The following is a 12293-nucleotide window of genomic DNA, read 5'->3' as shown; positions in this document are numbered from 1 at the left end:
AAGCTAACATTATAGACCCTCCCCAGCTCAAAAAAACAGTATTATTAACTATTTCAGCAATTTTGTGAGACCAGAGTGAGTAGCAGCAGCTGTGAGAGCTGCAGTGTACTTGTATTTAGCGTGTCACTTGCCACGGCACCTGCCACAAGTTGTGGATTGTCCACTTGCCACGTCACTTGCCACGTCACTTGCCACGTCACTTGCCACGTCATCTGCCACAAGTTGTGGATTGTCCAACTGCCACGTCACCTGCCACAAGTTGTGGATTGTCCACTTGCCACGTGACTTGCCACATCACCTGCCACATCACTTGCCACGTCACCTGCCACAAGTTTTGGATTGTCCACTTGCCACGTCACTTGCCACGTCACTTGCCACAAGTTGGGGATTGTCCACTTGCCACATCACCTGCCACGTCACCTGCCACAAGTTGTGGATTGTCAACTTGCCACGTCACTTGCCACATCACCTGCCACATCACTTGCCACGAGATGTGGATTGTCCACTTTCCACGTCATCTGCCATGCCACCTGCCACAAGCTGTGGATTGTCCACTTGCCACGTCACCAGCCACATCACCTGCCACAAGTTGTGGATTGTCCACTTGCCACGTCACTTGCCACATCACCTGCCACGTCACTTGCCACATCACCTGCCACAAGTTGTGGATTGTCTACTTGCCATGTCACTTGCCACATCACCTGCCACGTCACTTGCCACGTCACCTGCCACAAGTTGTGGATTGTCCACTTGCCACGTCACCTGCCACAAGTTGTGGATTGTCCACTTGCCACGTCACTTGCCACGTCACCTGCCACAAGTTGGGGATTGTCCACATCACCTGCCACGTCACTTGCCACATCACCTGCCACAAGTTGTGGATTGTCCACTTGCCACGTCACTTGCCACATCACCTGCCACGTCACTTGCCACAAGTTGGGGATTGTCCACTTGCCACATCACCTGCCACGTCACCTGCCACAAGTTGTGGATTGTCCACTTGCCACGTCACTTGCCACATCACCTGCCACGTCACTTGCCACGAGATGTGGATTGTCCACTTTCCACGTCATCTGCCATGCCACCTGCCACAAGCTGTGGATTGTCCACTTGCCACGTCACCAGCCACATCACCTGCCACAAGTTGTGGACTGTCCACTTGCCACGTCACTTGCCACATCACCTGCCACGTCACTTGCCACATCACCTGCCACAAGTTCTGGATCGTCTACTTGCCACGTCACTTGCCACATCACCTGCCACGTCACTTGCCACATCACCTGCCACAAGTTGTGGATTGTCCACTTGCCACGTCACCTGCCACGTCACCTGCCACAAGTTGTGGATTGTCCACTTGCCACGTCACTTGCCACGTCACCTGCCACAAGTTGGGGATTGTCCACATCACCTGCCACGTCACTTGCCACATCACCTGCCACAAGTTGTGGATTGTCCACTTGCCAAGTCACTTGCCACATCACCTGCCATGCCACCTGCCACAAGTTGGGGATTGTCCACATCACCTGCCACGTCACTTGCCACGTCACCTGCCACAAGTTGGGGATTGTCCACATCACCTGCCACGTCACTTGCCACATCACCTGCCACAAGTTGTGGATTGTCCACTTGCCACGTCACCAGCCACATCACCTGCCACAAGTTGTGGACTGTCCACTTGCCACGTCACTTGCCACATCACCTGCCACGTCACTTGCCACATCACCTGCCACAAGTTGTGGATCGTCTACTTGCCACGTCACTTGCCACATCACCTGCCACGTCACTTGCCACATCACCTGCCACAAGTTGTGGATTGTCCACTTGCCACGTCACCTGCCACGTCACCTGCCACAAGTTGTGGATTGTCCACTTGCCACGTCACCAGCCACATCACCTGCCACAAGTTGTGGATTTCCACTTGCCACGTGACTTGCCACATCACCTGCCACATCACTTGCCACGTCACCTGTCACAAGTTGTGGATTGTCCACTTGCCACATCACTTGCCACCTGCCATGTCACTTGCCACAAGCTGTGGATTGTCCACTTGCCACGTCACTTGCCACGTCACCTGCCACATCACTTGCCACGTCACCTGCCACAAGTTTTGGATTGTCCACTTGCCACGTCACTTGCCACGTCAGCTGCCACGTCACTTGCCACAAGATGTGGATTGTCCACTTGTCACATCACCTGCCACATCACTTGCCACATCACCTGCCACGTCACCTGCCACAAGTTGTGGATTGTCCACTTGCCACATCACTTGCCACATCACCTGCCACGTCACTTGCCACGAGATGTGGATTGTCCACTTTCCACGTCATCTGCCATGCCACCTGCCACAAGCTGTGGATTGTCCACTTGCCACGTCACCAGCCACATCACCTGCCACAAGTTGTGGATTGTCCACTTGCCACGTCACTTGCCACATCCCCTGCCACAAGTGGATTGTCCACTTGCCACGTCACTTGCCACGTCCCCTGCCACAAGTGGATTGTCCACTTGCCACGTCACTTGCCACGTCACCTGCCACAAGTTATGGATTGTCCACTTGCCACGTCACATGCCAGTCACCTGCCACAAGTTGTTGATTTTCCACTTGCCACGTCACCTGCCAGGTCACTTGCCGCGTCACCTGCCAGGTCACTTGCCACAAGTTGTGGATTGTGCACTTTCCACGTCACTTGCCACTTCACCTGCCACGTCACTTGCCACAAGTTGTGGATTGTCCACTTGCCACATCACTTGCCACCTGCCATGTCACTTGCCACAAGTTGTGGATTGTCCACTTGCCACGTCACTTGCCACCTGCCATGTCACTTGCCACAAGTTGTGGATTGTCCACTTGCAATTGCAATTGTTTAAAATATTTTTCTAATGGTTTTTCATCATTTGCAATCATTTTTGAGATTTTTAATGTAAAAAAAAAGGTCACCTTTAAAAACGCATATAAACGCAAACGCGGCTAAACGCGGTAGTGGCGTTTTACCGCGTTTTGCGTCTGAAACGTGGAAATTTTTGCTTCTGAACGCATTTTTTTGCTTCTGGAAAAACGAGATTAAACGCAACTGTATAAAAACGGAAAAAAACGAGACTGTGTGCATGGACACATAGGATAACATTGAATGAGTTCAGGGGCACTTGAAAAAACTGTCCAACTGCATCTGAACGCGCGTTTAACTGCGTCTCGTGTGCATGAGGCCTAACACAGCCCAGCCAAACTGATGTCACAGTTAAATCTACACAATTAACCCTCAGAACCCCTTTACTGTTCTGAGGCAAAAACGAAATTTGTACATGACAGACACTTTGTCCAAAGTGTCATCGCTACATACAATATAGTAGTTTTGTACATGTTTCCATTACCAACCGTGGTCAGAACTAAAAGCATAAAGATATTTAAAAAATATATATTATTTATATATTATAATGTTTATCTGCTTACTACAAGTTGTAAAAATACTGTTGTTTACAGAGTAGCTCAAGCTGAAATGTACACATCTACAGACAAAGTCAGTGTTTTTCATTCAGACAAACTTGGACAACAACCCAGCATCTTCTACTCTCTTTAGATAACCTATAGCGCTCTAGGAACCCCTTGAATTATTATTATTATATACGATTTATATAGCGCCAACAGTTTACGCAGCGCTTTACAATGTATAGGGGGGGACAACACAATTACAGTACAGTTCAATACAAAAGGTACAGGAGGGTCCTGCTCATAAAGCTTACATTCTAAAGGGAGGGGGTGGTGGTACAAAAGGTAATAGCTGCAGAGAATGATTTGATGGGGGTGGCTCTGGGACAGTTGTTAGGTGGGTGTGAGATAGATATCAAAATATCAGTTTAAAAATATATAAACCTAAAGCAAGCTTTCACTAGCTCTGGTGAGTCTACATCCCTTGCACAGTTTTGTTGGATTACTGTTACTGGATCAACAAAAGGCATATTTTGATTGGGTGCCTGTATTTTGCCCTTAATGAGTTCATTTTTTTCAATTGCAAAAATTGCTGTTTGGTATATATGTTGAGGTGTATATTTATTAAAACTGGAGCAGATAGGATCAACCAATCACCTTCTATCTTCAGGTTATTCGGTTAAGCTTTGAAAATAAAAGATAGAAGCGGATTGGAGAGTCTTGCTGCTCCAGTTTTGATCAATGCCCTTTGATCTACCGAAGGAACAGCCATGCTACAAAGTGACCAGCCTTTGTTGCTTCAGTAATTCACTCTCATGGGTATAGAGATAATATAAACATATTTATTGAACAGACACACATGTAAATGCTTACTTGTTTGCTTACTCATGTTATTTCCACAGGGAGTGGGGACAGATGAGCGGGCGCTGAGCAGAATCCTGACATCCAGAAGTGAAACTGACCTGTATAACATTCGGAAAGAGTTTAAGGATGCTTTTGAGAATTCCCTGCACCATTTTATTGAGGTAATGAAAAGACAACGATAGACTGATGTCTGATATTTATGTTTGGTATGTGATCCTAACAGACCTGATTATAAATGTGTCATCTCGGTGTGAAAATCAAAATGAAATGCTCTGATCCTGTCTGACAGAAGCTTGCAATGCATTGTGCAGGTATTGTGAAGGTGCACTGGGGTATCAGTCAAAATAAATGGCACCATAAGGCGTCAATGCGCAATTATGTTTTAAGGGGCCCTGTATCTGAAGCTTTCCCCCACAGTCAGGGCTGGATTAAGAGCATCATGTGCTTGGTGCCGATGATTTTGGTGGACCTTTTACTGGGCACCCATCTGCTTTCCAAGAGCCTGTGCTGGCATGCGCCCAAACTCAAAAGTGCGCAGCCGCACAAGCATAACACTAGGGAAGCCTGGCATTTGATTTTCCAAGTTTCTGTAAGGGCCATGCATTGGCGTGCACTCTGAGCTGAAAGAGTGCAGCTGCGCAGGCCTAACACTATGGAAGCCCCAGACTTCTGTAAGAGCCCTGCATTGGCGTGCCCCACTGCTCATGCAGTGCCCATTATCAATCCCATCACCCTGCCCAGCTGGTGCATGTGGAAAGCAGGGTCCGTCAGGGGAGATCTGTTCCCATTGGCCCATTGCTTTCCAAGTCCTTTTTGGGTGGCTGGCCCTATATTAAGGTAGGGGCCTGGAGCTGCAGCTCCAATAGCCCCTACATTAATCCAGCCCTGCCCGCAGTACTTCCTTTCTGTTAGCAGATGTCCTCAGTCTTCCGGGTGAATAACAGCCACCATCATTCAACTCATTTCCTCTTTCCAGACCATCAATGATCTGCCTCAGCATGTGGCTGAGCAGTGAAGAAGAAACAGCACAGTGATGAGCTCATCTGTCACTTTGTGCTCTCCTCCTATCACCATATCCCTAGTCAGCGCATGAACTGATTGGCTCCTTATGCTGCTTCTTGCTTTCACACTCTGAGCCCTGCTGTACAAGGACTGCAAGAGGCTGATACCAGGTAGATTCAGGTACTCACCACTGACAAAATAAAAATCTTTATGAATACAGAGTTTTATTATTGTCTTTATTATCTGATTAGGTTTCAGCTTCAAAGCAGATCTTCAGTTTGGCACTCATTCAGAAATTATTAAAATAAAACTTTAACAAAGCTGGACAATTTGAACTGATCCTATGATAAAAAAAATACGTAATCAGAGGTTATGATAAATGTAAGAACCATCAAGACCATGGGTCTTCAAACTATGGTCCTCCAGTTGTTCAGGAACTACAATCCCCATCATGCCTAGTTCATGTCTATGAATGTCAGATTTTTACAATGGCTCATGGGATGTGTAGTTTCGCAACAGCTGGAGGACCGTAGTTTGGGAATCCCTGATCAAGACTATCAGTACTACAGTGCCTTGAAAAAGTATTCATATCCCTTGAAATTTTCCACATTTTATCATGTTACAACCAAAAAAGTAAATGTATTTTATTGGGATTATATTTGATAGACCAACACAAAGTGGCACATAATTGTGAAGTGGAAGGAAAACGATAAATGGTTTTCAACATTTTTTACAAATAAATTTGTGAAAAGCTTGGCTTGCATTTGTATTCAGCCCCCTTGACTCTGATACCCCTAACTAAAATCTAGTGGAACCAATTGCCTTCAGAAGTCACCTAATTAGTAAATAGAGTCAACATGTGTGTAATTTAACCACTTAACAACCGCCCATTGCCGATTAATGGCTTCAGGGCGGTTGTTTAACTCTGAGAGGCCGTTAATTAACGGCCTCCCAGAATTCTGCTCTCGCGCGCCCCCTGGGGCGCGCACACGAGAGCATCCGTGACCGCTGGGTCCAGTGGACCCGGCGCATCACGAATCACGGTAAACTGCCGCTCATCGCGGCCGTTTACCACGTGATCGCTCCGTCAAATGACCGAGTGATCACTTGTAAACAAACCGGCGTCATGTTATGACGCTGGTTCCTCCCTCCCCCTCTCTGTACCGATCGGTACAGCGGAGGGGGAAGAGATCGGTGTCAGCAGCGATGTGGGCTGCATCTGCAGTGCCCACATCGCTGCTCACCGAAAATTAACCCCTCAATTCCCTGCCAACACTCTTCAATACCCTGCCATTACTCTGCAATACCCCCATTACTCTGCAATACCCCCATTACTCTGCATTACTCTGCAATACCCCCATTACTCTGCATTACTCTGCAATACCCCCATTACTCTGCAATACCCCCATTACTCTGCAATACCCTGCAATGCCCTGCAACACTCTGCAAAGCCCTGCAACACTCCGCAACGCCCTGCAACACTCCGCAACGCCCTGCAACACTCCGCAATGCCCTGCAACACCTTGCAACACTCTGCAATGCCCTGCAACACTCCGCAATGCCCTGCAACACTCCGCAATGCCCTGCAACACCTTGCAACACTCTGCAATACCCTGCAACACTCCGCAATGCCCTGCAACACTCTGCAATGCCCTGCAACACCTTGCAACACTCTGCAATGCCCTGCAACACTCTGCAATGCTCTGCAACACCCGCCAATACCCTGCAACACTCTGCAATGCTCTGCAACACCCGCCAATACCCTGCAATGCTCTGCAACGCAATACTCTGCAACGCCATACTCTGAGATACCCAGCCATACTCTGAGATACCCAGCCATACTCTGAGATACCCTGCAATACCCAGCCATAGACATCCCCCCCTCCCCCTCCCGCCGCCCTCCGGTGCTTCTACCGAATCGCTAATACGATCAAAGTCAGAATCTTTTTATTTTTTTTCAGGCTTCCCAGCTTAGAGGTGAGATGCGGGGTCTTATTGACCCCATATCTCACTGTAAAGAGGACCTGTCATGCCATATTCCTATTACAAGGGATGTTTACATTCCTTGTAATAGGAATAAAAGTGATCAAAAAAATTATTTTTGGGGAAAAAAATTTCAAACTAAAATAAATAAAGTAAAATGAACAATAAAAAAAAAATGTTTTTTTTAAAGCGCCCCTGTCCCCATGTGCTCGCATGCAGAAGCAAACGCATACGTAAGTCCCGCCCACATATGAAAACGGTGTTCAAACCACACATGTGAGGTATCGCTGCGAACGTTAGAGCGAGAGCAATAATTCTAGCCCTAGACCTCCTCTGTAACTCAAAACATATAACCAGTAAAAAAAAATTAAATCGTCGCCTATGGGGATTTTTAAGTAGCGACGTTTGGCGCCATTCCACGAGCGTGTGCAATTTTGAAGAGTGACATATTAGGTATCTATTTACTCAGCGTAACTTCATCTTTCACATTATGGAAAAATTGGGCTAACTTTACTGTGTTTTTTTTTTTTTTTAAGCACAAAACTGTTTTTTTTCCAAAAAAAAGCATTCGAAAAATTACTGCGCAAATACCGTGCGAGATAAAAAGTTGCAAAGAACACCATTGTATTCTCCAGGGTGTTTGCTAAAAAAACATATATAATGTTTTGGAGTTCTATGTAATTTTCTAGCAAATAAATGATGATTTTTACATGTAGGAGAGAAATGTCAGAATTGTCCTGGGTGCTCCAGAACACCTGATGGCGCTCCCTGCATGTTAGGCCTCTGTATGTGGCCACACTGTGTAAAAGTCTCACACATGTGGTATCGGCGTACTCGGGAGTAATAGCAGAATGTGTTTTGGGGTGTAATTTGTGGTATGCATATGCTGTGTGTGAGAAATAACCTGATAATATGACAATTTTGTGAAAAAAAAAAAAAGTAAAAAAAATCTTGATTTTGCAAAGAATTGTGGGAAAAAATGACAACTTCAAAAAACTCATCATGCCTCTTACTAAATACCTTGGAATGTCTTCTTTCCAAAAAGGGGTCATTTGGGGGGTATTTGTACTTTTCTGGCATGTTAGGGTCTCAAGAATTGAAATAGGCCGTCAGTACTTCAGGTGTGATCAATTTTCAGATATTGGCACCACAGCTTGTGGACTCTATAACTTTCACAAAGACCAAATAATATCCACCAATTTGTACTTATTTTTACCAAAGATATGTAGTAGTATAAATTTTGGCCAAAATTTATGAAGAAAAAATTACTAATCTGCAAAATTTTCTAACAGAAACAAAGAAAAATTCATTTTTTTACAGAATTTTCGGTATTTTTTCCTTTATAGCACAAAAAATAAAAAACCCAGCGGTGATTAAATACCACCAAAAGAAAGCTCCATTTGTGTGAAAAAAAGGACAAAAATTTCATATAGGTCCAGTGTTGCATGACTGAGTAATTGTCATTCAAAATGCGAGAGCACCGAAAGCTGAAAATTGGTCTGGTCATTAAGGGTGTTTAAGTGCCCAGTGGTCAAGTGGTTAATCTCAGTATAAATACTGCTGTTCTATGAAGCCCTTAGAGGTTTGTTAGAGAGCCTTAATGAACAAACAGCTTCATGAAGGCCAGGGAACACACCAGACAGGTCTGGGATAAAGTCGTGGAGAAGTTTAACCACTTTCAGACCGGACCATTTTGCTGGTCAAAGACCAGACCACTTTTTGCGATTCGGCACTGCGTCGCTTTAACTGACAATTGCGCGGTCGTGCGACATGGCTCCCAAACAAAATTGACGTCCTTTTTTTCCCACAAATAGAGCTTTCTTTTGCGCTATAAACAAAAATAGAGCGATAATTTTGAAAAAAACGCATTATCTTTTACTTTTTGTTATAATAAATATCCCCCAAAAATATATAAAAAAACATTTTTTTCCCTCAGTTTAGGCCGATACGTATTCTTCTACATATTTTTGGTAAAAAAAATCACAATAAGCGATTATTGATTGGTTTGCGCAAAAGTTATAGCGTTTACAAAATAGGGATAGTTTTATAGCATTTTTATTAATAATTTTTTTTTTTTTCTAGTAATGGCGGCGATCAGCGATTTTTATTATGACTGCGACATTGTGGGGGACCCATCGGACATTTTTAACACATTTTTGGGACCATTGTCATTTATACAGTAATCACTGCTATATAAATGCAGTGATTCCTGTGTAAATGACACTGGCAGTGAAGGGGTTAACCAGTGGGTGACAGTGTAGGGGTTAAGTATTCCTAGGGATGTGTTACTAACTGTGGGGGGGGGGTTGGGCTTTCATTTAGTGAACACTGATCTCTGCTCCAATCACATGGAGCAGAGATCAGCGTCACTAGTTGCTAGGCAGAATGGAGAAATTTTGTTTACAACGGCACTTCTCCATTCGGCCGCTCCGTGAGACGATCGCGGGGATGCCCGCGGCGATCGAGTCCGCGGGTCCTGCAACCGGACTCACGGGGGTCCTGACCAGCACGGGAGCGCGCTGCCGGCGGCGTGCTCCCGATGACAGGGCGGCAAATTTAAAGGGACGTACATGTACGCCCATTTGCCTGCCCGTGCCATTTGCCTGCCCATATCCCAAGCTTTGAACATCTCATGGAGCACTGTTCAGTCCATCATCTGAAAATGGAAAGAGTATGGCACAACTGCAAACCTACCAAGACATGACCATCTACCTAAACTGACAGGCCAGGTAAGGAGAGCATTAACCCCCCTAGTGGTAATTCCGAGTCTGGCTCGGGTTAGGAATTTACTGATAGAAGCGGTAACCCTGAGACAGATTCGGGATCGCTTCGCTGGATGCAGGGGAGGACACAGGGAGACTTACTTACCTTGTCCCCTGGATCTAGCGATGTCCACCACGCTGTGTGATCAAGCTGTCCTCCGCTCAATTCACAGTGCCGAATGCCGCCGAGCTCCGTCCCCTGCGGCGTTACGGTGCACGGGAGCGGAGAACGGCGGCAAATTCAAAAAAGTTAAAATACACAAAACACACACAGCACTGTAATCTTACAGATTACAGTGCTGTATTAAAAAATACACACCCCCTTTGTCCCTAGTGGTCTGTGCAGTGCCCTGCATGCACTTTTATATTATAAATACTGTTTTTTCTGCCTGAAATTTGGAGATTGCCCATAGCAACCAAAAAGTGTCCCTTTTTCAGTGTTTTTGGATTTGATTACATTATTGAATCATTTTTAGTATTCTTTATTATATTATAAACTTTATTATACCTGGGATGTCAGCTGGTTTGAACAGATTTAAGAGAGTTATTCCTAAGAATTACAGGACTACAAAATAAAACTCCAAATTCCCATGCAAAATAATTGTACCGCTTTCAGCACCTAAAACCGGACTGAATCATACCGCCAGGGAGGCTAATCAGAGAAGCAGCCAAGAGGCCCATCTGCTCGTTCTTGAAAAAGTTTCCATCCTACTCCTTTTAATTTTCTCATGACTACGGTTGAAAACAAACATTGATTTGACCCCTCTACCCATTAGAATATCAAATGTTCTGAAAACTTTTCGAACAGAATTCTACTTGAGCATGGCCAGCTCTAGTAAACTGAAGGATAATCCATTTAAGGTAAAATTCTCATTCACTGCTATGGGGCTAGGTCACATCTGTTCACCATATATATTGAAGCTTAGCATGTTTTTAAAAATAGGAACATTTTTCTATGCTTATACTGTACATATTAACAGACCAATTGGTAATTCCACAGAAATGCAACTATTTTGCACTTTGTGTGTGATTTCATGGATCTGCACGTTCCCTGAGCAGCATTCTTCATTGGGGCACTGTGCTTGCTGGACCATTGGAGTTCCAGACCCTTGAGCCATGTGTTGAGAAGTGGTCCAGATCTCCAGAGTTCTGCCAGCATAGGTTATTTTAACAAAGCCTTCCAGCGCACTAGTTCATTAAACAACAAAACAAAAAAAAAACACTTTATTTAGCCAGATTACATTACAGTAAAAAACAATTGCTTAATTGGACTTTAAGTCTGCAATAACAACATTACAATGAGTATAACTGTAGAATAGTCTGACACATATCTCATATAATAGATATTTGGTTTTGTAGAAGGTGCACTGCAATATGAGACATGTTTCCGCTGTTATTGCACTCTTATCACATTATTCTGGAATTCCCCACTGTCTTGCAAAAATCCCTTATACCGGCCTTACATCAAATGATCGCTATGGTCAAATATAGCATTTTAAACTTTAACTACAGATTTATTGCTTAATGGAAAACCCCATTCAGGAAAGACCCCAAATACCTGAATAGCCTGCTGATTTAATAGGACTATTTTGTGCTGTCCTGCTGTATTGTGTTACATTTATGTTTCTGGAACCCTTACTAAAATCATTTTTGAACAACTTTTTATCATCGTAAACTAACAATTCCTTTCCTAACTGTGCTCTGAAAATGTTCTTTAGGAATATTTTCTTAAATGACAGTTATCCTTTTAATGTTCTGGTATCTAAATTGTTTTAGAGTAAGGGGGAAGACATTAGACTTATAAGTTTTACCAAACTCAGGACTCTGCATTTACTATATCTGGTCTCTCACAGTACACAGAAAACGGAAATGCAATTATTTTAGTAAATATAAACTGCTAAATTCCTTTTCTCATCAGCAGTATATACTAGCAGTCTTGTGACTTCTATCAGTGTCTGGTTAAAGCTTGTAGGAGGAGATTTCATTCTCAAATTGTTGGATGTTGACACTACTGGAGGTTGCAGTGATGTAACATGGGGAAAGTTGGGACACACTGGTAAATAAATGAATTAAGGAAATTGACAGGTCATTTTAATGCCCCCTTCAAAGGCAGCAGATACTTCCCCTTCCTTCATTACCCTGATGCTTTGTTCAGCCACCAGGAGCCATAAAAATACTGGACACTTCTGAAATGCAGGAACATGTACCTGCAGTTCTGATTTGTGAACAAGTACCTTTGAGAGGCTCTGCAGGTGAAC

General features: G+C 44.4%; 1 protein-coding gene across 1 annotated transcript in view; it reads left to right on the top strand.

Moving 5' to 3' along the window:
• The window catches only part of ANXA6 (annexin A6), a 150505-nt gene that overhangs the window by 135143 nt on the left and 3069 nt on the right, over positions 1-12293 (top strand). The window contains exon 25 of the mRNA XM_077468324.1: positions 4327-4449. Coding sequence (XP_077324450.1) covers positions 4327-4449 — 123 coding nt within the window. The remainder of the gene's footprint in view (positions 1-4326; positions 4450-12293) is intronic.

This window comes from Lithobates pipiens, unplaced genomic scaffold (assembly GCF_037356315.1).
Source record: "Lithobates pipiens isolate NorthernLeopardFrog02 unplaced genomic scaffold, aLitPip1_a1.2 Scaffold_8, whole genome shotgun sequence".
In the NCBI taxonomy this organism is placed as follows: Eukaryota; Metazoa; Chordata; class Amphibia; order Anura; family Ranidae; genus Lithobates; species Lithobates pipiens.
Note: the sequence above shows the minus strand (reverse complement) of the source record. Positions and strands in the feature narration are given on the sequence as shown.